The 25500-nt window shown below is 38.7% G+C and overlaps 2 protein-coding genes across 4 annotated transcripts in view; one reads left to right on the plus strand and one right to left on the minus strand.

Annotated features, from left to right (window-relative positions):
* LOC105526320 (chromosome unknown open reading frame, human C1orf112) overlaps positions 1 to 9302 on the plus strand; it is a 58467-nt gene extending 49165 nt beyond the window's left edge. The window contains exons 19-24 of the mRNA XM_011962266.1: positions 46 to 141; positions 4041 to 4154; positions 5861 to 5965; positions 6620 to 6700; positions 8151 to 8270; positions 9098 to 9302. Of these exons, the coding sequence (XP_011817656.1) occupies positions 46 to 141; positions 4041 to 4154; positions 5861 to 5965; positions 6620 to 6700; positions 8151 to 8270; positions 9098 to 9295 (714 nt within the window). The 3' untranslated portion in view covers positions 9296 to 9302. The remainder of the gene's footprint in view (positions 1 to 45; positions 142 to 4040; positions 4155 to 5860; positions 5966 to 6619; positions 6701 to 8150; positions 8271 to 9097) is intronic.
* Positions 9303 to 9343: 41 nt separating this feature from the next.
* SCYL3 (SCY1-like 3 (S. cerevisiae)) overlaps positions 9344 to 25500 on the minus strand; it is a 39365-nt gene continuing 23208 nt past the window's right edge. For 2 of the 3 annotated variants that reach the window (XM_011962268.1, XM_011962267.1), the window contains exons 8-14: positions 24447 to 24524; positions 21913 to 22052; positions 20145 to 20329; positions 15618 to 15789; positions 12060 to 12221; positions 10526 to 11220; positions 9344 to 10046 (exon numbers count right to left, since the gene is read on the minus strand). In XM_011962268.1, the coding sequence (XP_011817658.1) occupies positions 9987 to 10046; positions 10526 to 11220; positions 12060 to 12221; positions 15618 to 15789; positions 20145 to 20329; positions 21913 to 22052; positions 24447 to 24524 (1492 nt within the window). In that variant the 3' untranslated portion in view covers positions 9344 to 9986. The remainder of the gene's footprint in view (positions 10047 to 10525; positions 11221 to 12059; positions 12222 to 15617; positions 15790 to 20144; positions 20330 to 21912; positions 22053 to 24446; positions 24525 to 25500) is intronic. The other variant, XM_011962269.1, reaches the window with a different exon arrangement.

Genomic DNA, 25500 nt, shown 5'->3' on the forward strand with positions numbered 1-25500 from the left:
TACGTGATTGAAACTTTTTCTTCAAAATTATTTTGTGTTTCTTAGGTAGCAGATCAACCTTACATTCAACAGACATTCAGCCTTTTACTTCCACTGTTGGGATTTTTCATTCAAACTCTAGATCCTAAACTGATACTTCAGGTAAGAATAATGACCAAATTGATACTTTGTTTGCTAAGGAGGTTGCTAAATTGCTATCATGTAAAATAACTTTCTAGAAATAGTTATTTTAAACCTCCTGTTATGTCATATATTGACTTGTCTTCATCAAGGATATCTCATTTCTCTTCTTTCTTCCTTACAGTATTATTAATATACGGCGCTGTTAATTCAGGCTTTATCTTCTTTGTCACCCTATACTGAGCAGTCAGTACTTTTTGTTATTACTGTTAACTACCCCCCACAAACCCCTGAGGTTAGGAGTCATAGTTCATATGTTGAACCCTGCATTCATAGCAGTTTCAAAGGCATTTCAGCAGCTGTGGGAACGTTGAATCGGTTAACCAATATGGATTAAAAGATAGTACCCATTGTTTCTTTGAAGAAATACAATTATTTTGAAAGAAGAGCACTACTGAATTTCCTCTTTGGCCTCCTGAATTTCCTCTTTGGCCTCCAGCTTACATGGCTAGGACAGGCAGAGCCTGGATCACTGTCTAGGGAACCCTTGTGGTGCCTCAGCTGCACCTTTCTTTTGGAGGTTCTAAGATGACAGAGAAAATGGGAAAGCCCTTCAGCTAAACTGAAGTGATTTAGAGGCTTTGGAAAGAGTCCATACTAGACAGAATTGATGCCCCAAATTAAGAGTTAGCTTAAGCTCAGGGTCAGGTAAGAAAGAGAAACAATAACTGTTAAGAGGAGAAACTATCCTTCTTATTTATGAAGATGATGGAAGAGATGATTCCTGTCACAGTATGTGGTAGAACAGAAAGGAGTGAAACTTACAGTTTTGCTTTTAGTAGCTGTTTTTAATGATGTGTATATGAAGAAGTTAGCAATAACAGGTATGTACTATACCATATGTATAACATGAATTTTACTAATTTATAAAGAATCAGAATACAGTAATTAACTCAGTGAATGCAACAATTTGATTCTGATTCTGAAACCTCTAATATTCTTTTAGAAAAAATAATTTTGATATAATGTGCCTACCTTTAAAAAACCCAAACAAAATTCTAAAATTTTTAATTAAGCAGATTGTTCAAAAGGTATTGCTTCCTTTATAAAAGATTTCACCTTAAGATTCCCTTAAATTGGGGGTTTGCAAATTATGGCCTCCTGTCTAAATTTTGCCCTCCTGTTTTCAGCCCAAGAGGTAGGCATGATTTTTAAAGGTTTGCAAAATAAAAAATAATATGTAACAGAGAACATGTTGCCTACAAAGCCTAAAATATTTACTATTTGGCCTGTTAGAGAAAAAGCTTGCCAGTCCTTACTAAATAATGAACTTCTGTCAATAGAATTTTAGGTACAGGTATACCACAGAGAGATTACAGGTTGTGTTCCAGACCACCACAATAGAGTGAGTCACATGAATTTTTTGGCTTCCCAGTGGTGCATACAGAAGTTATGTTTACACTATACTGTAGGTTAAGTGTACAACAGCATTATGTGTAAAAAATGTATATAATTAAAAAACACTTTCTTGCTAAAAATGCTAATGATCATATGAGCCTTCAGCAAAGCATAATCTTTTTGGTGGTGGAGGGTCTTGCTTCAGTGTTGATGGCTGCTAACCCATCAGGATGGTGGTTGCTGAAGGTTGGAGTGGCCATGGCAATTTCTTAAAATATGACAGTGAAGTCTGCCACATCAATTGACTCTTCCCTTCATGAAAGATTTCTCTGTAGCATGTGATGCTATTTGATGGTATTCTACCCACAGGAAAACTTCTTTCAAAAATAGAATCAGTCTTCTCAAATCCTGCTACTGCTTTAACAACTCAGTTTATGTAATACTCTAAATTCTCTGTTTTCATTTCAACAATGTTCACAGCATCTTCTATACCAGGAGTAGTTCTGTGTCAAGAAACCACTTTCTTTGCTCATTCATGAGAAGCAACTCCTCATCCACTCAAGTTTGATCATGAGATTGCAGCAATTCAGTCACATCTTCAGGATCCACTTCTAGTTTGCTAGCTATTTCTACCACATCTGCAGTTACTTCCTCCACTGTAGGCCTGAACCCCTCAGAGTCATCCTTGAGGGTTGGAATCAACTTCTAACTCCTGTTAATGTTGATATTTTGACCTCCTACAAATGAATCATGAATATTATTCACGGCATCTGGAATGATGACTCCTTCCCAGAAGGTTTTCAATTTACTTTGTCCTGCTTTATCAGAGGAATCACTATCCATGGCAGCTATAGCCTTATAAAACGTATTTCTTAAACAGTAAGACTTGAAAGTCACAATTCCTTGATTCATGGGCTGCAGAATGATTGTTGTATTAACAAACATGAAAACAATATTAATCTCCTTGTATATCTCCTTCAGAGCTCCTGGGTGAGCAGGTGCATTGTCAATGAGCAGTAATATTTTGAAAATTTTTCTGAGCAGTAGGCCTCTCAATAGTGGGCCAAAAAATATTCCGTAAACAGTGATATAAACAGGTATGCTATCATCCTGGCTTTGTTGTTCCATTGATAGAGTATATGCAGAGTAGATTTAGCAGAATTCTTAAGGGCCTTAGGATTTTTTTAATAGTAAGTGAACATTGGCTTCAACTTTGCCAGCTGGATTACCCCTCAAGAAGAGTCTTGAAGCCAGGCATTGACTTCACTTCTCTAGCTATGAAAGTCCTAGACAGCATCTTCTTCCAATAGAATGGTGTTTCCTCTACATTAAAAATATATTGTTTAATGCAACCACTTCCATCAGTGATCTTAGCCAGATCTTCTGGAGAATTTACTGCAGCTTCATCAACACTTGTTGCTTCGCCTTATACTTTTATGTTAGAGATTGCTTCTTAAACTTCGTGAGTCAACTTCTGTTAGCATCAAACATTTCTTCTGCAGCCTTTTCACCTCTCATCTTTCACAGAATTGGAGAGAGTTAGGGCCTGGCTTTGGATTTGGCTTTGGCTTAAGGGAATATTGTGGCCGGTTTGATCTATCCAGACCACTAAAACTTTCCATATCAACAATAAGACTTTCTGTGTTCATTGGAATAGCATTCTTCATTTCCTTCAAGAACTTTTCTTTTGCATTCACAACTTGGCTAACTTGCAAAAGAGGCCTAGCTTTTCACCTCTCTTGACTTTTGACAGCCTTCCTCACCAGGCTGAATTATCTTTAGCTTTTAAGTGAGAGATGAGATTATTCTTTTCACTTGAACACTTCAGAGGCCATTTTAGGTTTAATTTTCATATTGTGTCTCAGGGAATAGGGAAGCCCAAGGAGAGGAGGGAGAGACTGGTGACCTACCTATTGGTAGAACAGTCACAACACACAATTTATATTTGCCATCTTATATGGGCACAGTTTGTGGCACCCCAAAACAATTGCAATAGTAACATCAAAGATCACAGATCAACATAATAAAATCCTGATGAATAAGTTGAAATATTGCAAGGATTACCAATCTGACAGCCATGAAGTGAGCACATGCTGTTGCAAAAATGGTACAGGTAGACTTGTTCAGTACAGAGTTGCCATACACCTTGTATTTGTAAAAAAAACAAAAAAAATACAGTGTCTTCAAACTGCAGTAAATCAAAGCACGATAAAATAGTGTCTGTACAAAATATTGTTTAAAGGTTTGATATATAAAGTTTTTCAGGAACATGTATACTTTTATTTTTTACAGTGGTTTGAGGCAGGAGGGTGTGGTAAGAATAATGCTGTAATAGTGAACTTGTTCATATGATTGTCTTATTTAAATTCTACCAGTGAAGTTCAGGGGCTGTGGTGTGTTTGTTTTTTTCTGGGTTTGGTTTTGTTTCCCCTCCCCACATTTCCATCCAAATCTTAGGCAGTTACTGTGTCTATACAAAATACTGGTATTCTTTATAACTGTTCTTTGGTCTTCACCTCTAGGTAGTAACTTTGCAGACCTCACTACTTAAATTAGAGCCTCCTGACTATGTTCGTCTGGCAGTGCTGGATTTTTTATCTTCTCTAGGAAAACTTTTTATACCTGAAGCTATCCAGGTAATATTTCTTAACTCTGTTCTTGTATTATTAAAACAAAATCTCTGTAAGAGTTAGTGATTAAGGGATTTTTAGGCTTTTTCTGAAATTTTGCAATTACTGACAAAGTTGGAAAAAAAAAACTATGTTTCAGACATTATAAAATCTATTTATAACTTATAATACAACTCATTTTAAGTTCTTTTCTTTTAGAAAAATATATGTTGATACACAAATAATTTTTAGTTGGCTGTAGTCTACCATGTTAGAATCTCATTCCAGTTGGGTTCTAATGTACAGTTCCTGAGGATAGAAAACGTATTTGTCCTATGGGGAGCAGCACGTAACTAGGAAATTTAGTAATTTATTAAAGTTATTCTCTTTGTTCTTTTATCCATGAAAGAGAACCTGTTTGTTTTTAAAGACAATATTTTTGAAAATGTTGCAAAGTATGTATAGCTGACAAATGGATTATTTATAAAATTGTACTGCACTGGCCTGGCAATACACGTCTACAGAATTTTAAAACCTCAGTAAATGTACATTACCAGGCCAGTACAGTAATTTTAAAGAACTTACAGTAAAGAGATCTTCATAAATTGAGAGTTATGCCTTCCTTATTACTATAGTCAATAGTAATTCTAGATAATTGACACTGCAACCTCCAAGGGAGAGACTATAAAGAGTTCACTAATGAGAATTTTCTTACGTAATCAAAGCAGACACATGATAGTATCTCAGAACATGTGGATTAAACTCCTTGAAACCAAAAATTTAATTTCTAAGGGGCTCTTTTATTTGTTCATAAGTTAACAGTATCCCATCTGTCTCCATCATGTTAATGTTGTATTTCATGAGATAAGCATAGAACGTTGACAGCTTCTTTTCAACTCTCTTGACAAAAATATCCAAAGACACTTGGCATCTGAGCTGTCTTCTTTTTACCATGAAATCTATTCCAAAATGCCGCTTCATTTGTGAACCACTATGGACTATGCACAGGCCTAGAAATTATGAAACAAATGTTTTATAAGCAGAAATTGCAGTGCCTTCTACATTCCCAGGAGTGAGGTCAAGACCTGAAGAAATTTTTGAGATTCATCAGAACATAGGAGGCATTCAAAGCTATGAAATGAGATTGACTGATTTATCCATTTAGGAAAGATTATAAGTTTTTGCCGTATCCAGTGCTGTTTTAATTACTGGCAATGGAGTAATGAACAAAACTAATAAATCCCCACCGTTAGCCTGTTTAGAGGCAATAAACAATAACAGCATGGTGATATGTGCAGTATATTAAACGGTGGTGAGTGCCATGGAGAAAAATACAGCAGGGAAGGAAGATAGGGAATAGAAATGTGGGAGTCCAATTTGAAATGGGATATATAGTCAGTCACCAAGATGACATGCAAGTAAAAACCTGAAGTGCAAAGCATTGCAGATGGGAACATGCCTCTTATATTCAGGGAAGCAAGTATAGCTAACACAAAAGAGGTAGCAGGACTTGGCAGGCCATTTGAGGACTTTAGCTTTCACTCGGAGGGAAATAGGGAGCTACTGGAAGGATTTGAGTAAAAGAGTGACATTACCTAATATGTTTTAATGTGTGTCCCCTGGGACAGGATTATGGAAACGTGACAACACTGGGCTTACTGAATGTATGGCTATTTTATGATTATCTATTATGGTTTCTGTTTCTCTATTACAATAAGGCTTGGTTCTTTTAGGACAGAATTCTGCCCAACCTGTCCTGTATTTTTGCCTTACTGCTAGCTGACAGGAGTTGGCTGCTAGAACAACATACCTTGGAAGCGTTTACTCAGTTTGCTGAGGTAATTATAAAACTGATTTATCACAATGACTTTCAAACCATTTTAATATTTCAGATATTCCAGAACAATCCCAAAACATTTATTGAACTGCTTCTGTATTGCAATCGGAAAATTGTCTGAAGAGTACATTACTTGTTATTTCTTTTACAGCTTCTCAAAATGAGGCTTAGAGAAATGAAGTGAATTTCCTAAGGTCCTCTGAATAAACAAGGACTAGAACAGGCACACACAGCAGGCGTACTGACACAGACACAGTCTTCCAGCAGATAGTATTTTTGGTTCAAATGATAATACATTTCATTTTGTACTATCAGTCATAAAGGTTAGGCTGATGAACCTAAACCTGTAAGATGGGTTGCTCCTTTACTCTTACTGCATTTGCTGTACAGTCATGCCTATGATCATAAGGGAGTCCAGAAGCATTAGTATAACCCAGCAAAAGTAATGAAAGCCTACAACACTTGTACAGAAGTTAACTTTATATTCTCCTAAGGGACCCTGAAGGCATCATGAGTTTATCACCTTTGAGGATCCTCTGGGACTCTTTTACTTAAAATGAATTTTTGGTTAAGGTAGCTCATAAAACTCATCTATTTGTCTTTGTAAGTTGTTGAAATATGTTAAAATTGGTCTTATTCATCAATTTCTTAATAGGGAACAAATCACGAAGAGATAGTTCCACAGTGTCTCAGTTCTGAAGAAACTAAGAACAAAGTTGTATCCTTTCTGGAGAAGGTACTTTCTTTACATGGCTCATGTTTTATTCTTTGTCCTATTTTTTTTTTTTTTTTTTGAAATTATGTAACTGTAACCAACCTGAGTATCTTCTTAAACTTTTCACAGTGCTCAGCACAGTGCTGACAGACTTTTACTAAGCAATTGAGGCCACAGAAGTAAAACACTTGGGGCCGGGCATGGTGGCTCATGCCTGTAATCCCAGCACTTTGGGAGGCCAAGGTGGGTGGATCACAAGGTCAGGAGTTCAAGACCAGCCTAGCCAACATGGTGAAACCCTGTCTCTACTAAAAATACAAAAAATTAGCCAGGCATGGTGGTGCACGCCTGCAGTCCCAGCTACTCAGGAGGCTGAGGCAGGAGAATTGCTTGAACCGGGGAGACAGAGGTTGCAGTGAGCCAAGATTGTGAAGCTGCACTCCAGCCTGAGCTACAGAGCGAGATTGTCTCAAAAAGGAACACTTGTAGTTCCTCTGCCTGTAGTTTGGGGTTTAATAGCACTGATTATCCAGGCAGTGAGATGACTAATGAGGATCCCTAAGCCATTAATAATCATAATTAAATACACTTGATCATATAATTAGGTAGGCCTGAGAGGATGTAAACATCCGTATTTTGGGTATAACTTAGGCATGGCTTTTTTTTTTTTTTTTTTTTGGCAGTCTCCCAAGCCAGGGTAAGCTCCGAGTCTTTTTTTTTTTTTTTTTAAGGGATGGCTTTTTTATTCTCTTTGCAGCCAAGGCCTGTTTTTACAATTAAAACCAAAATTTTGAGTAACAGGGTTCCTATATCTATGCATACTTTGGAACTTAGTGTGAGGAAATAATAGTTAATTGAAATACTAGTGGAACTGTTAAACCACAAATTTAGACTACCCGGAGAAAGTGAATTATTTTATATATTACATGTAATGATGCACATGTTATATATTTTACATATATTACGTACATTTGTTTTAGGTGGGAAGGGCCCACTTGACTCACTGAACTTTATTTTTTTGATAGCTCTGTTGTCGCCCAGGCTGGAGTGTGGTGGTGTGATCATAGCTTGCTGTAACCTCAAACTCCTGGGCTCAAGCATTCCTCCCACCAAAATCCTGGGATTACAGGTGTGAGCCACCACACTTGGCCTACTTATATTACATCTAAGCTGGATTTTAAGTAAATGTGTGTACACTGCTGTTGCCAGTTTCTTAGCTAATACAGTAAAGGTTAGCAGACTATCATTTTTTCCTGCAAAGACGACTCTATAACTTTTCTGTAAGGAAGAACACAGTAGAGTGATTTAATCCAGATTATACTAAGAGGATTTATAAGATCAGTCCATGTGACTTCCAGAATTTGCCTAGTATGGTTGAACACTGAGCACTTAAATAGATTATGTGGCCATTTCATATCTAGTAGAGTGCTAACATGTTGCTATTTGCTTGGTTTTTCATGGTCCCTGGCAGACTGGGTTTGTAGATGAAACTGAAGCTGCCAAAGTGGAACGAGTGAAACAGGAAAAAGGTATTTTCTGGGAACCCTTTGCTAATGTGACTGTAGAAGAAGCAAAGAGGTCATCTTTACAGGTATGGGCTGATTTCAATAGGGGCCAAACTTTAACAAGGCAAATTCTGCCCTTCTTACTTACTGATGAAACAAACCAATGTGGTTTCCAGCCTCGTGTTGAATTTCAAATCAAATAGATCTAGACATGTAAAATTCTGTTTTATGGTAGTTGCTTTTAAAAATCAGAAGTGGGACTATACCATAACAAATATATTCTTTCAGTATGTTTGAATTATTGGTAGTAACCTTTAAGGGAAGTTACATATTGTACCAATGATGCTATAAATGCAGTCTTTACTGAACCACAGAAGAATATGAAAGAAACTTACTCTCCTAAATGTTTAGTTTGATTCCTTTCCTTATTAATCAAATCAGACTCCTAATAATTTTTGGCAGTATCTAAAGATCACATCTGCCTATTAAAAGGCAGAAATTTGACACCAATAAGGATATTCAAAATATTGTTTTGAGCACTTTAGTATAGTAGTAATTCATGAAGAACAACATTCTGATAAGTTTTAGTCAAACTTTCATAAAAAGAAAATACATTTATGAACTTGTTTATAAGACATGTAAGCTTATGCAGCACTTCTCATTGGGAGCCCTTTGGGACAGGATACTTGTTGTATACCACATACAAACTAAGACACTAGTAGTAGCACTCTGAATTGCTATGATAAAACCAAAATGGCTTTATATATTTTTCTAGATGACTGTGTAGGGGTTTCGGGGTGCACCCTCCTACCCTTGTGATCCAATGACTAGAATAAAATTGGCACGTAAACTTTATTCCAGTCCAAAAGGAAGGTTCTTTATATTTATGATATTACTTATGTTTTTTTCCCAGCCTTATGCAAAAAGAGCTCGTCAAGAGCTCCCCTGGGAAGAAGAGTACAGGTCAGCGCTGCACACAATAGCAGAGGCCTTGGAAGCAACTGAGTCACTACTCCAAAAGGGTCCTGCTCCGGCCTGGCTTTTAATGGAAATGGAAGCGCTCCAAGAAAGGATGGATAAGCTAAAACGTTATATACATACTCTAGGGTGAAATTTATGTCTGTACATTTTCTAACAAACAGATATAAAACAAATTTTGTAAAGTTGAATCTAGTGAAAATAATCTTTATTTGACATTTAGAGAACAGGATTGTGGGGAATATTCTCATTTCTAAGAACTTTGGTACAATGTACTACATGTGGAACAGTCAGGAACTGCCCAGGTCCACAAAGAACCATTTACTCAGATAGTATAACTGTAAACAAATAAATAAGCTGCCTAAGGAAACCTCAGCAATTTAAAATCATTTATATAATTTATAGCTAAAATTTTTTTAAGTTGTATTTCATAATAGAGCTTACTCTTATGTTAAAGAAATGGCACAAAATTAAGCTAACCAGCTTGAATTCTTACATTTTCTTTACTTCCAGAATTGTCCTGGAAAAAGCAGTAAATTTGACCTCTCCTCAGCTACTTGCTCTTCAAAGAAACTGGCCTCAGTCAAATGCACAAAGGCTCTTCCTCCTGGAAACCAGTACTGTGAGCCTCACCACCCAGGGCTTTTAGCCAGCACTCGCAGTCAGTCTCATATTTCAGTTGGTGCAGACTGGATAATGAGCTCCTGGGATGGGAAAGCAGGCCACTTTGGGGTTTTCTTGTCCCAAAGTCTGCTTTTGAGGTATTGATTTTTTTTTTTAAAAAAAGGGAATCCTTTTTCCTAAAGTTTGACTCACATCTATTGTCACCAGTTATTATCTTCCCAGTTCAGCTCCCCTTCTTCTTCCCAGCCTTCAGCCTCTCCCTGCAACAAAATAAAGCACACCAAGAACCCACTGAAACAAATCCATGTGCAAATTTGAAAAGCAGGAATTTAAAATTTATCTTTTGATGCCGGAAACACTACCTCATACTAAGTAAAATAACTTAGAGCTCTAACAAAGTTGAAAAGTAGGATGACAAAACCACAGCACTGGAAAATAGCTTTGCAAAAACCATAAAATCAAGTAAAAATCAGTGTGGATGACACCATATCCTTATTTTAATCTTTTTTCAAATAAAAAGGTTAAAATAGCTCATTAAACAAACACTTAGCCTAAGCATTGCTACATTTTTCTGGGGAAGGAAAGATACCAATGACAGAAACTGATTTTGTTAATTTTGTGCTTGACTTGATGATTGGGAAAATAGCACGTTGCTTGTTATAAATGGGATACTGCAACTAGGACCTATGAGGGAAATCCTAAAGCTAGTAGCACAGTTTACTCCATAAAAAGTACTCACCTCAGTAATTTCTGCTGCAGCAAATTTTGAGGAAAACTGCATCACTGAAGAGACTTCATCCTTTTTAGGGACCATTTCTGTCCTCAGTTCAGGTAATATAAGAAAAGCAGCAGAAGGCTTAATTTCTGGGATCATATCAGCAAACCAATCCATCTCAGGATCTTTTACTGGCTTCTTTTTTACTTGAATGGTAAATTCCTCTCCTAAACCAAGTTCTGATGGAACCTTAAGGGGCCTTTCTTGTGATGACACTTTTGGCGGCTTGATTTGGTCTGGGTCATCCCTGCTTTGTACAAGACTAGTCTTTTGGGGTAGGCTTGATTTCCAAGGCATAGACTCTTCAGTGAGTGGAAGCAAAGCAGGAATGGGCTTCTGCTCCCCTGAGGTAACAGATTTTGTAGCAGTGATTCCACCTCCTGGGTTTACTTTAGTATCTAAGTTGCTGGGCTCGCAGTCATCCCAAGACGACTCCTCCATATCCAAGGTAGTGCACTGGGACTTGACAGCATCACATGGTTCTCTAGGCCAAATCTGTATGTTGACAGTTTGATTTTCAGGCTCCTCAGGCTCACTCCAGTCAGGCCACTCCTCAGACTTTTTAGAACTTGATGGGAAGTTTTCACTGTCCTCCAAAGTATTTTTTACATCCGAGAGTCCATTTATGGGAAATTTAATAGGCTGAGAAAATGGATCGCCTGTAGGGAAAAGAATTATTCTCATAAAATACTGGTTAAGGGTAAGAACTACATTTAGGGGAAGGATAGCATTAAGGAAGTGTAAGTAGTATAGATCTAATTACTTGGAAATATCCATGCATACTAAGCAAAAGAGATCCCAGCAGAACATTACTCAAGATCAACGATGTAACATGTTATCCAAATAATTATATAATACTTCTTATATTATTAACTCAGTGGAAGCATGTAAGTAATACCTAGCACATTCAATCCTTATTACATATCTAAACATAGTATACTGACATAATTATCTATACATAAATATAGAAATGCTCTAAGCCAGGCAGTGTTATCCTTGGGATGTGAATTACATATGCCTGAAAAAGTCTTGCATGCTCAAATAAGTTTGCCTAACTCAACTTATTATCCTCACTTTAAGCAGATTTCCCTAAGTGTAGTACTTAAGGCACTGAGAGATCCTGTGCAATGTGTTAATGACTTTGCTCTCATTTCCCCAAACTCATTTAACCACAGAACTCTTTTTCACAACACGCCCATTAACATCTTTCAAAACTATCATTCTTGGTACAATTTGGAAGATGCCACGCTAAGGCATCAGAAGTCTTAAAGTATCAGTGCAAAAAAGAATTCAAGTAATGTCAACCTGCTTTTCTCACCAATTACAAAGAAGAGGTAAGTATATATCCAATAGTCTGGAGAAACAAGATGAGACCAAAGCTGACTATATAATTACAAATAAATCAGTCTCAAAATTCCCAAAACACCCTTAAGCTTATTAGTCTCAGGAAAACATTCATCCAAGCAATGGAAAAGCTATATAAATTTAATATTTCTACCTGTCTGTAAAAGAGTATTGTAGTAATCTCGCTGTATGTGCTTCTTGCTGTTGATGGGCATGCTGCCAGAAAAGAAACACTTAGGGAATATGCTAGAGAAAGGGTTCTCCAAGACTGGCGAGATCTGACTGTGCTTGCTGCAGACGACACGCATAGAAGAATCTGAAGGTAAATAAAAACTCCAAAACATGAAAGGGACAGTAAATTGCTTCTTGATCTATCACATGGTTGGTGGGCATAAGTTAAGTGAAATGGGTATATTTTAACACAGATAAAGGATAAAATGCAGGAGAGAACATCTTCAAACATTTGAAGACATACACCCATTATGGAATGGACTGCCTGTCCCTAGAGGTATTTAAGAACAGGCTGTGTCCACTCCATGTGGTGGTGATGAATAGAAAGGATCCAAGCATTATATAGATATAACCTTTGGGACACCTAGTTAAATTACAGCCCTTCAAAACATATTTGTGGCGATTTAAAACCGACTGATTCTACTTACTTTCCTTTTAAGAATAAAAGTTGAAGAGTAAAAGCACAAGAATATGAATGTACTGAATACCACAAAACTATACACTTAGTAGTAGTTAAAATAATAAATTTAAGCTATGGACATTTAACACCAACTGGGGAAAGGTTCAAGAAATGTCCTTAACAGTTTACCAGAAAGTTCATAATAAAAATGGGCATTGGTCAAAATGATTCAATAAAATTTTGGTTAAAAAAAAAAAAAAAGGATGTGGGGAATGGCCTGGGGTAAATTCTTACAATTAGGTCCCCAGCTCTCTTCAGCAGCACATCTCCCCTCCTCATCCCAGCCCTCTAAGGCCAGGCCTCTACAAGCCCTTCACTCTTACTTGTGCCACTGTCCTCCTTGAAGTCCTATCTAATGTCTTATCCGATGTCGTCTTCTCTGAACCATGTTCTCCACCTCTTTCAGGCAGACTTAATTTCCTATTTCCCTCTCATAGCTGAAAATGAGACCACAGACTCTACATCACCCTTTACAAGCTCTTTGCAGCCACGACACTGGTTTCATTAGCACCAAGGAAGAGGTGAACGCTCTTCAAAACTTCAGGAAGCCAATGTTGCTTTAAAAATTCTTTTAGCATCAAAATTTGAGAAAAGCCTATCTGATAACTCTTTTCTATTAAGTGTCTCCATGTTACCAACTATCAATGAGAACTGGGTTAGAGATCCAGAATTACATAACAAGGTCATTGTCTTATTGAAGGCTATACAAAGGAGCAATGACATTGTTGATAAAAAATTCTTGTAAGACCAGAAATTACTGCTGCCTCCCAGGTAACATCCACTGGGAACATACCAGAAATAAGGACTTCCTGAAGTATCTAAAAGTCAACAACTTTTTACCCCATAGGCCAAGAAAAGTCACAAGAAACTTAAACATCTAGTGTTAATAAGAATTGATGCAACCTTTTTGTAAGCTGACAGTATGTACTAAATTTAAAATATATCCTTTGGCCCAGCAAGTTTACTTCTGACATTCAGTGTCTGCAGATAAGTCTCTTAAAGAAAATGATGTAGTATTTAAATATAACCTATGCATATCATCCCATAATACTTTAAATCATTTCTGGGTTACTTATAATACCTTTTTTTTTGTTTCTTTTCTGAGTATTTTTGATCCACAGTTGGTTGAATCTGCAGATGCAAACCTGCAAATATGGGGGACCAACTGGAAAGATACATGTATAAAGATATTCATTGCAGCACTGTTTATAGTGATTACAAATCCAGAAATGGATGCAGTGTCCGTGAATAAAGAAATCACTGAATGAATTATGTTCAATGAAATATTAGGTAGCTTTCAAAGAGTAAGTTAGACTTCTATGTATTGGGAGACAGGTCCCTGATATGTTGTGACATGAAAACAAACAAGTTACAGATTTGTGCATGGCATTTTCTTACCATTTAAACAAAAATCCTACACAGTCTTGTGTCACTTAACAATGGGGATATGTACTGAGAAATGCCTCTTAGGCGATTTTGTCCTTGTACAAACATCATAGATGGTATAGCCTATTAACAGCTAGGCTATAAACTGATACAGCATGTTACTGTACTGAGTACTGCACGTAATTGTAACACAGTGGTAATTATTTGTGTACCTAAACATAGAAAAGGTACAATAAAAATATAATGATACATGGTATACCTATATAGGGTATTTACTATGAATGGCATTTGTAGGACAAGAAGTTGCTGAGTTACCAGTGAATGAATACGAAGGCCTAGGACATTACTCTACACCATCATACGCTTTATAAACACTACACTTAGGCTGCACTAAGTTTATTTTTATTTATTAATTTTTTTGAGACGGAGTCTCGCTCTGTTGCCCAGGCTGGAGTGCAGTGGTACGATCTTGGCTCACTGCAAGCTCTGTCCCCCAGGTTCACGCCATTCTCCTGTCTCAGCCTCCCGGGACTACCAGCACCCACCACCAAGCCTGGCTAATGTTTTTGTATTTTTAGTAGAGACGGGGTTTCACCGTGTTAGCCAGGATGGTCTTGATCTCCTGACCCTGTGATCTGCCCGCCTCAGCCTCCCAAAGTGCTGGGATTACAGGTGTGAGCCACCACGCCTGGCCAGGCTACACGAAGTTTATTTAAAAAATTTCTTCAATAGTCTTAGCTTACTATAATTTTATAAACTTTTTAATGTTTTTAACTGTTTGACTCTTTTGTAATAACACTATGCTTAAAACATATTGTACAACTGTACCAAAATATTTTCTTTATATCCTTATTCTGTAAGCTTTTTCTGTTTTTAAAATTATTTACTTATTTTTTACTTTGAAACTTCTTTGTTAAAAGCTAAGACACAATCACACACATAAGCCTAGGCCTACACAGGGTCAAGATCATCAATTTCACTGTCTTTGACCTCCCCAGCTGTCATGTCCTCTGATAAAAATGCTGCCTTCTGGAATATCTCCTGAAGGACCCCCTGGAGGCTGTTTCACAGTTAAACTCCTTTTTTTGTTTTTAAATCAGAGGGAATACACTAATGATTAAAAGTATAGTAAATATATAAATCAGTTACATAGTCATTTGTTATCATTACCAAGTATTATGCACTGCACATAACTGTATGCACTATACTTTTATGACTGGCAGCACACTAGGTTGGTTTACACCAGCATCACCACAAACACATGAGTAATGCATTCCACTACAGCTACAACATCAACTGCCAATAACAATTTTTCAGCTCCATTATAATGTCATGAGACCACCGTGGTATAGACAGTCGGTCATTTACGAGGTCCTTCATTGACCAAAACGTCCTTATGTGGTACACAACTCTATGCATGTGTAAACATATATTTGTGTCTTTTTGCAAGCTTAAAAAAAAATGAAAGGATTTCCACTGAAAAGCCCCCCCAGAAGTTCAGAAAGGGAAATTAACTTTTTATTTATACTTCTTTATATCATTTGACTGAATATGACCCTCCTACATTACTTATATAATATTAAAAATCTAAAAAAATAACATACACAAAAAGCTAGACTTTTTAATAATTCTTACCTTCTAGAGAAAGGTCAATATTTTTAGTAAAACTTGGGGCAGTGCGTTTGAAGATCTTGGTTCGTTCTCCTCCCACAACCACCTCTGGTCCAAGTAGCGAGACCAGCACTGCTAGGCTATGCAGAGTAATTGCCACAATGGAATCGCTAGTATCACGCAGGCCCAGCAAAACCTAGGAGTAAATGAGGTAATAAGGGTTGACAACCACAATACCTATCTCTTTCTTCCCCTGTAAATGAGCATTTGGGCTGCAAACAGATTGTGCTTATTCAGATAAAAACTACAATTATCTTAGATATGTGTTCCAGGTCAGTGGCTCTCAAACTACCTGTGGTAAAAGACCAGTATCTTCCCCTCCCAATCCATCATAGACTTACCATTTTTTAAAAATACAATCAAAACAAAATTAAAAAGACATATGTTGGGGACATAAAAACACTGTCAAATTGTTACAAAAGGTTTTAAATGTTAAGTCTTCATATCTGTACTCACATCACAGAACTGTAATAAACAGTTCACATACTGGCAGTGTTTTGCAGAGCACACTCAGAACTCGTCTAGGGCACTAACAGTTATGTTCCTGTCCATGCTCCTCTTTTCAGCTCTTTTCAAGGGTAGGACCTTAAAACTTCCTTTGTAAATGATGCATGTAGCACCTGTCCCAAACTGAGCCCATCACGATCTCTTGTCTAGAATTTATATTTTCAGTTTATATAGGTTTACTTAAAATAAGGACACTATGCCAGGCAGTGGCACGTGCCTGTAGCCCCAGCTACTCAGAAGGCTGAGGCAGGTGGATCACTTGAGCCCAGGAGTTCTGGGCAGTAGTGTGCTATGCCCCTTGGGTGTCCTGCACTAAATTCAGCATCAATATGGTGATCTCCCAGGAGCTGGGGACCACCAGGTTGCCTAAAGAGGGGTGAACCAGCCCAGGTTGGAAATGGAGCAGGTCAAAGCTCCTGGGCTGATCAGTAGCAGGATCATGCCTGTGAATAGCCACTACACTCTAGCTTGGGCAACACACACCCCATCTCTAGAATTTTTTTTTTTTTTTTTTTAATGAGGACAGAAAACTTGGAAGTTATGGGACAACCGTGTTTGGCCGTGTGCACACCAAAACAAGGAAAGCTGGTCTTCAGAGAGTCAAAAGTCAAATGCAGAGAGAAGAAAGGAATTAAAAACGTATGGCTGTAAGCCCCAGCTGCACTTGATTTCCATCTGAGGTAGTCTAACATTTATTAAATTTGTTTGTTTTGCTTTAGCTGGTTTAAAATGAGTTTCAGTTACTTGCAACCAAAAACACCTTAGAAGACAGTAACATACAGATAACAGGCAAGTACTGCTCTGCAGAGAAGGAAGGAAATGACCTTCAAAGCATCTGCACCAGCCAGACACAAGGCCAGGGTAACTGGCCTGCCTAGTGGAAGCAGCAGGGTGTGAAAGGTATCAGGAATCTTTGGTTTTGGTCTTAGCTCTGCTAGTAATTCTCGATGTGACTTGACCAATTGGTCTTTTTATTTTTCTGGCCTAGTTTCCTCATTTATATAGTAAGATCAAAGGTTTCAAACAGGACTCAAAAGATAATTATTAGGACCAATGCCAACAGATCAGGCACTTTCTGTACATGTAAACTAAAGCTTGTTTCTTTTACATATTAGAGTTCTACCCACTGAATATGATAATCATAAAACAATCCCCCAAGCCAAAAATCGGTCATCCTCAACACCTTTTCCATCTAATGAGAAACTGCATACTACCCCTTCTGTGTCCCTCTCCTATATCCACTGTCACACTTTCCCTAGCCTTTGTCATCTCTTAGCTAAACTATTCTAACAGCTTCCTAGCTTATCTCCCTTTCTGTGTTCTCTCTTCCACACTGCTACCAAAGTGAACTTTCTAGCACACACAAATTGGCCCACTCTTCTTTAGGGGAAGCAGTTTCCTAAGTATTGAGAGCTTTCATTGCCTTCCACATGCTCAACATTTACTCTCTGACCTCAGTCCAATTCTGAGACCTATGATGACACCTCCATGTCAGAGTTAAGACTGCTTCATTCCTCTTCTAAATTTCCAGACACAACTACATACTGGGTAAGAATTACTGCTACAGATGTAAATACAAAGTGCTATGTTGTAGTTACTACAACACAGTGACTTTAAAGTCAGCCCCCTGTGAATCACACCTCCAGTATCCATGTCCTTGAGTAAACCCATCCCACAATGAGCCTGGGCTGACTTTTGCAACTCCAACCGAGAGAATGAGGCAAAAAGACTGTCAGTTCACAACCTACACTTTTAAGAAGGCTTCTTTTGCCCCCGTTTTTTCTTCAGACTGGCCATCCATTTAAGAACTCTACCTACCTTGCTAGAGAAATCATGTGTGTGGGAAAAAGAAAGAAAGATCAGACTGTTACTGTGTCTATGTAGAAAGAAGTAGACATAAGAGACTCCATTTTGTTCTGTATTTGAGATGCTGTTAATCTGTGACCCTACTCCCAACCTTGTCCTTGCAAGAGACATGTGCTGTGGTGACTCAAGGTTTAAAGGATTTTGGACTGTGCAGGGTGTGCTTCGTTAAACAAGTGCCTGAAGGCAGTATGCTTGTGAAAAGTCATCACCTTTCTCTTAATCTCAAGTACCCAGGGACACATACACTGCCAAAGGTCGCAGGGCCCTCTGCCTAGGAAAGCTAGGTATTGTCCAAGGCTTCTCCCCATGTGATAGTCTGAAATATGGCCTCGTGGGAAGGGAAAGACCTGATCCCCCAGCCTGACACCCATGAAGGGTCTGTGCTGAGGAGGACTAGTGTAAGAGGGAAGAAGGCCTCTTGGCGGTTGAGATAGAGAAAAGCATCTGTCTCCTGCTCGTTCCTGGGCAATGGAACATCTCAGTGTAAAATGGTGTAAAACCAATTGTATGTTCTGTTTACTGAGAAAGGAGAAAACCGCCTTAGGGCGAAAGGTGGGACATGCTGGCGCAAAGCTGCTGTTAATGCACTAAAAGGGTTTATGGAGATGTTTACATATGCCTATCAAGACGCAGCACTTTTCCTTAAACTTATGTCACAGAGATCTTTATTCATATGTCTTACTGCTAACCTTCTCCCTACCATGATCCTATTATCCTGTCACTTCCCTTTTTCTAAGGTGGTAAAGATAATTATCAATAAATACTAAGGGAACTCAGAGACCGGTGCCGGCGTGGATTCTCTGTATGCTGAGCGCACCAGTCCCCTGGGCACACTTTTTCTCTTTGTCTCTGTGTCTCGTTTCTTTTCTCAAGTCTCTCATTCCACCTAATGAGAAACGCCCACAGGTGTGGAGGGGCAGGCCACCCCTTCACATGTGGAAATGTCACTTTGGGGACAGAAGCCCCCAGGCTCCCCGAAAATTCATGGAGAGAAAGGCCCAGCCTCACAGCCACCCCTTCCAAGATACCAAGGAGCCATTTTGGATGTGTCAACCCTTGTCGGGCCCCAGATGACTGAAGCCTCAGCTGGTATGTGGAACAGAACCTTCAGCTGAGTCCAGTCAATCCAAAGAATCATGAGAATAAAATGACTGTTGTTTTAAGGCACTAAGTTTTGGGGTAGTTACACGGCAACAGATGACTGAAACATGTCCCACTTAAGAGCTCCTTGAAAGCAGAGAGAATGTTAATCGATCTCACAGGAAAATTATTTGAAAGACACCATGTGATTGTAGTCTTTTAAAACAATTTTGTTAAAACCTCATACGAGGTTGAATAGTGTCCCTCCAAAATTCATGTCCATGCAGAATGTGACCTTTATACTGGGTTAGGGTAAGCCATAAATTCGATGATTGATGTCTTTCTAAGGCCATGTAAAGACAGACAAGGAGGTAAGAAGGCCAAGTGACAACAGAGGCAGAGGTTGGAATGATGCAGACAGAAGCCAAGAAATATCAAGGATTGCTGGGAGCTACAAGAAGCTTGTAAGGAGGAGTCCCTTTCACATCCTACAGCCTTCAGAGGAAGCAGGACTTCTGGCCTCCAGAACTAAGAATAAATTTCTATTGCTTTAAGCCATGCAGTTTGTGATAATTTGTTATGGCAGCCTAAGAAACTAATACAAACCTTTCATTAGTTTCACTAACGAAACACTTCAGTGGGCAAATCATAATAAAGTTCCCTAGTGGCTGATAACAACAGGCTAAAAGCCACTAATACAAATCATCTCATGTTCCTCTCTGTTCTAATTTAATTACTTTATAATAATTATGGATAATTACATTTTATGTTCACAAAGCACTCCATATATTATTGTTATTCATTTATCCTCCTGAAATTAGCAAACAATTATAGTTTTTCCCAGGTTAAGACCAAATATGTCGGTTAATCAATTTGCCTGTGTGAATGGAATGGAAATGCAATTTTAATTTCAGCACTTTGCATTCCACAGACTGCTGCCTCAAGGCTTTGTAAGCTATTACTTCCAAACCTCCTCCTTTCTTTCAGCACTCTTTCCTCAGGTTCTGTGACTACCCCACTGCAAACTTGGCCTCTGACCTGTGGCAAGATGACTTTCTTCAGCTGCTCCTGAGTGAAGTGCTCCACGTAGGCCTCGATGTGAGACAGCAGCACCATCCGCACATGCTCTTCGTGAACTTCGAACAACTGGAGAAGCACGGGGATCACCCGTGACTGGAAGAGGGCTGGTGAGAGCAAGCAAGGAGTTTCTCCCTGCGCATGATCTACCCGAAAAATCAAAGGTTACAGATGAAAAAGCAAATTTTCATTTCAGTGAAGAGTATTAAGCGTAATTCATGCACTGAGCCCAAAAGTACACATATTCTAAGTACTCTTCTAAATTTATTTTATGTTATTTTTTTTGAGATGGAGTCTCACTCTGTCACCCAGGCTGGAGTGCACGGGCGCAATCTCGGCTCACTGCAAACTCCCGCTCCCAGGTTCAAGCAATTCTCCTGCCTCAGCCTCCCGAGTAGCTGGGATTACAGGCACCCACCACCACAGGCTAATTTTTGTATTTTTAGTAGAGACGGGGTTTCACCATATTGGCCAGGCTGGTCTCAAACTGCTGACCTAGTGATCCACCTGCCTCGGCGTCCCAAAGTGCTGGGATTACAGGCATGAGCCACCATGCCCGGTCAGCCAGTACTCTTCTAAATTCTAATGCTCTAAACCAAAGGAAAGTTCTTTTCTTGACCCAAAATTACTTAACGCTTAATTATGTTAAGTACAATTATCTGCAGAGTTTTTGAAATACTAGAGATCATACTTAGTATAAAACAAAGCTGGTATTTTAATAGAATTCTGAGTAACTTTTTATAAATTTATGTTTAATCAGTGAGGAATTTCATACACTAGATTTGTGACATACTGATATTGTTGTAGCTGTATTTGCAAAACCAGGTGTTAAATGCTACAGTGGGACTTTGATGCTGGATAGTCCTCTTTTTCCAATATTTATGGTAGTGGTTATCAGGCAGGTATGCATTGAGAATTATTTGGGAACTTTTAAAAATATGTATACCTATGTCCTGGCTCTGTTCTAGAACCAATGGATCAAGCAAAGAGGCAAATTTTTAAAAAGCAACATAGGTGAATCAGAGGCACACCCCTATGTAAGACCTACTGAGGAATAGGATGTAAGAGCTATAAAGAAAAATTTGTGGCTAAAGAGAATGATATCAAAGTAGAGATATAAGGAAATTCTAAACTGTAACAAAGCTTTGTTGGACTGAGATCCCTTTAAGAAAATAAATTCTGAAAGCAGGATTCTATGTAACTTAAAATTCTAGTGTTATATTAATACTATATTCTCTAATCTGTTGTGTTATCATCTATAGTGCTATAAAATTGTAAAATTCCAAAGCAATAACCTCATTTCACATTCGGAAAAAAACCCCTGAAGTCCCAAGAAGTAAAATGATCTCAGTGCTTTTCACTGAAAATAGAAAATAAATGGGTTGGTCTTGGTAAGGTAGGAGGTACAGGCCTAAATGATTCATGATAAATGTAAAAGTTCTTTGAAGATGCATGCCTTACCTTAAAACGTCAGATGTATATTTCAGATTCTAGTCAGATGTAACACTTATTATAGTAAACTGGACTCTCTAGGAAGATGCTTCATTTATCCTGTGGACTGTGGTACCCAGCTTTGAAAATTAAAGTTATCACATCAGGGGCCAACAACTGTTCTCTGTTTTTAGAACCAAACATTAACTACACCACACAGTAATCTCATCCTGCTCAAATATGGACTAATAATCACCAAACTCCTTAACTAGCAACAACACTTTGAAAAAGCATTCACCTTTTTTGGGGCCAAGCAGATGAGGAAGAAAACTCTTAACAGCCACTGGCTCTGCAAACACCAACTGATTAAGCAGAAGAGGCACCAACCTTGAAGCTATCAATTCCTCTGACAAGCAGCTGACTCTGTCCAGCAGAAATCTGAGGACAAAAAGGGAAAGCCCAGGAAACTGGTCATGACACTGTATCAGCTTACTTGTACAGTTTAGCCTACACACAGCTTCTCTCTCACTTCTATCAAAGTGATGCATTTTGAAATGGAGATAGAGAAGGTGAACAGATTGGTCCCCAAGTACTTAAGAAAAATGCATGGCTGGGTGCAGCGGCTCACACCTGTAATCCCAGAACCTTAGGCGGCCAAGGTGGGCAGATCACTTGAGGTCAGGAGTTTGAGACCAGCTTGGCCAACATGGTGAAACCCCATCTCTACTAATAAAGTACAAAAATTAGCCAGGCGTGGTGGCAGATGCCTGTAATCCCAACTACTCGGGGCTGAGGCATGGGAGGCTGAGGTTCAATCACCTGAAGCTGGGAGGCAGAGGTTGCAGTGAGCTGAGATCATACCACTGCACTCCAGCCTGGGTGACAGTGAGATTCTGTCTCAAAAAACAAACAAACAAATAAACAAAAAAAACAGGAAGTGTGAGGCAAAGCCAGCTAGTCAGCATACCTCCAATTCACACCAGGAAATGTTTCCACCAAATTATCCCCTCCAAAGTGCCCTCCTTTCTACCCTAATAAGACAGGCTTTCTAGATAATAAAAGACACTTTCTCAAATTTAAACAATGTAGAAAGTTTCCATAACTAACAAATTATAGGCTTTTGTCACTATCCCCATAAATTAAAACAACATATATAAAAGCACTTTAAATTAATACAGATATTAGGTATTAATGGTAATATTACTCCATTATACAATCACCCTTAGCAGATATTCTTGCCTCCTACTTTATTAGGAAACAGGTCACATGCATTATCACGTTCAAACCCCTACACAACTATCAGCAAACAGGTTTACATTGATACTCATTCCCACCTCCCTTCCAGTTATCAAGGTTCCGAGGGCCTCCTCTTAAGGCCAACCCCATCCAGTCACTGCCCCAGCATTCCCCTCTCTTCCAGGACAATGCACTAAGTCTTCCCCAACTTGACTGCAGCTTCAACTACTCCCTCCATTCTTCTGCTAGCCCCTTTCCCTCGTCTATTAATATGCTCAGGTCTCTTATACCCTTACAAAATGCTTCCTTGACTCCATTTGCTTCTTCAGTGATAATATTTTCTCTCCAAATTTTTCTCCAATGTCTTTCTCACCTTCTGTTCACTTATCAGCCCAATGCATTCTCACTGCTGGAACAGCTCTTGCTAAGATAACGTTACCAGTGTCTTCCTAACTGCTAAATGAACAGGTCCTGTTGATTCCTCCTACCTTTGTGAAATTCCCTACTCCTTTGGGAATATCATAGCCTTCCTAGCTCTCTGAGTCTCCTCTAACCCCTGCTTCTCATTCATCAGCCACCCCTTCCCACCAGCTACCACTTCCCACCAGCCCCTTATAAGGTTGGGTGCCCTAGGATTACAATTTGGGTCCCCTGTCCTTCATGCTACCCACTTTCTCTGTGAAAATATCACCAACTACAGGCTAACACCCTAATATTTCCCTCTAGCTCATCAGCTTAAGACTTCTCTCAAGCTTCCGACCTGTCTGGTCAACTGTCCATGTACATCTCTATCTAAAGTCCAACAGATACTTCAAACCAACATATCCAACACTGAAGTCATAATTTTCCCTGCATATTAGGTCCTCTTCTCCAATATTCTCTATTTCATTTGGTGATAATCACTAAGGCTTCTCAGCTTTATCTTTTTAAACCTTTATTTTAGTGTCTTCTTCATTGTAGACATTAATGCCCTTATGTGTGGCTTCATATTTACTGCCTGGACTACCACAGTCTACTAACCAATCAAAATCTTAAATGAGTTAAGCCTTCCCACAATAGAGAACAAAGTGATCCACCTAAAGGGACATTAATCTGTTTCGCAGCCTGCTTCCACCTCTTTGATGGCTTCAATGCCTGAAGTCCCCTATTTACAAATAATGTCAGCACTCCTCACTGCCACATGGGAGGGGTACCTCCTACCTGTCCTTGTCTTGGAATTTCTCCCTCAGCAGGACTCAACTGCTTGCAGTTCCTGCACAAGTCACACTAGGTCTTGTCTTTGTGCATTTGTTTATGTTGCCCCTCTGCCTAGAATACCTTTTCTCTAACAACCTCCTCCTGCCCTGTGTGTTCTCAGGACTCCTTCCAAAAGCTCTACTGTACCCACCTCTCTGTTTAAGGATTATCAGTCTGGGTACCTGTTTCCTTCACCAGAAATATCTATCCCAGGGCCTAGCAGAAAGCCTGACACATAGGAAATGTTCAATAAATGTGAAATAAACCAAATATCCAAGTCATCTTCTCTAGAATACCTCAAGTGATTACATGGAGTGAATCCAAGTTATTCAATTTAAATTCTTAATTTTCTGAACTTACTTAAAGAATTCCGTTTTTTCCTCTTCACTCTTCAATGTTAAACTTTTCAAGAAATTCACAACTTCCAGAAAATCATTTCTAAATGCCAAAAAGAGAAGGAATTCAGCAGAACAGATTAGAGAAGGCATGTTAAATATTGAGGCCATAACCACAGACTACATCAACATAATTTTAAACAAAGAAACATTCTCCTTTGCCATTGAAAGATTCTATTACAACTAAGTAGCTTATGAGACAAATACTACTGAACAAGCCTCTATGAAATCTAACATTTTAATATCAAAGAGATCTGTGAAGAGGATACAAGTTTAAACACACATATGCTAACATGCTTTATGGTTTCGTCAGAAAAATCCTCCAAATTATTGGTTGTAATAGAATGTTAAATGAAATATCCTGGGAGAAATGACATTACCATTACAAAATATTGCTGACTCTCCAGTCTCCTTTGATGAAATCAAAACTATTAAAGAGGCTGTGGAAAGTGGAATTTCCATACAGCAATCTTCTCATTTCTCCTGCTGTAATGTGCTTGGTCATTCTTTCAGCCAAGCAGGGATTAGTGCGAGAGGAGCGGTCAGTTTCCTATAGGGCTGCCAGAGAATTCCAAAGGCTGTGCACTGCTCAGCTCACATCCTACTGTATATGAGACTGTTGACCCCAGATGCTATGGCATACAAGCTGGACATTCTATTCAGAGGCCCAGTAAGCAGAGCTACCACCTGGGTCTCCACATCTTATGTTTATACCTATCTTAGGCTTCCCCTGGTTCAGCAGCAAAGATGTTGTAACTTAAATCTAATCAGTCAGATTGGTTCAGCTGCCTCTGTAAGGGATGCTGACCCTGGCTTCTACTGTTGTCTCTTGACTGGGGTTTCTCCCCACATTAACAGTGGGATTTTGGCAGGTGGGGTTTGTGTGTTTTCAGCTTTCTTCTCCACTCTCAATTTACAACTCTTAATAACTCATTTTACACATAGTGATGAGAGAATCTATTTACCTTAAGGGATTGTTCTTTGTAGAGACTTTCTATCAAGGGAAATAAAATATTTCT

Source organism: Colobus angolensis, unplaced genomic scaffold (assembly GCF_000951035.1).
Source record: "Colobus angolensis palliatus isolate OR3802 unplaced genomic scaffold, Cang.pa_1.0 Scaffold59, whole genome shotgun sequence".
Lineage (NCBI taxonomy): Eukaryota > Metazoa > Chordata > Mammalia > Primates > Cercopithecidae > Colobus > Colobus angolensis.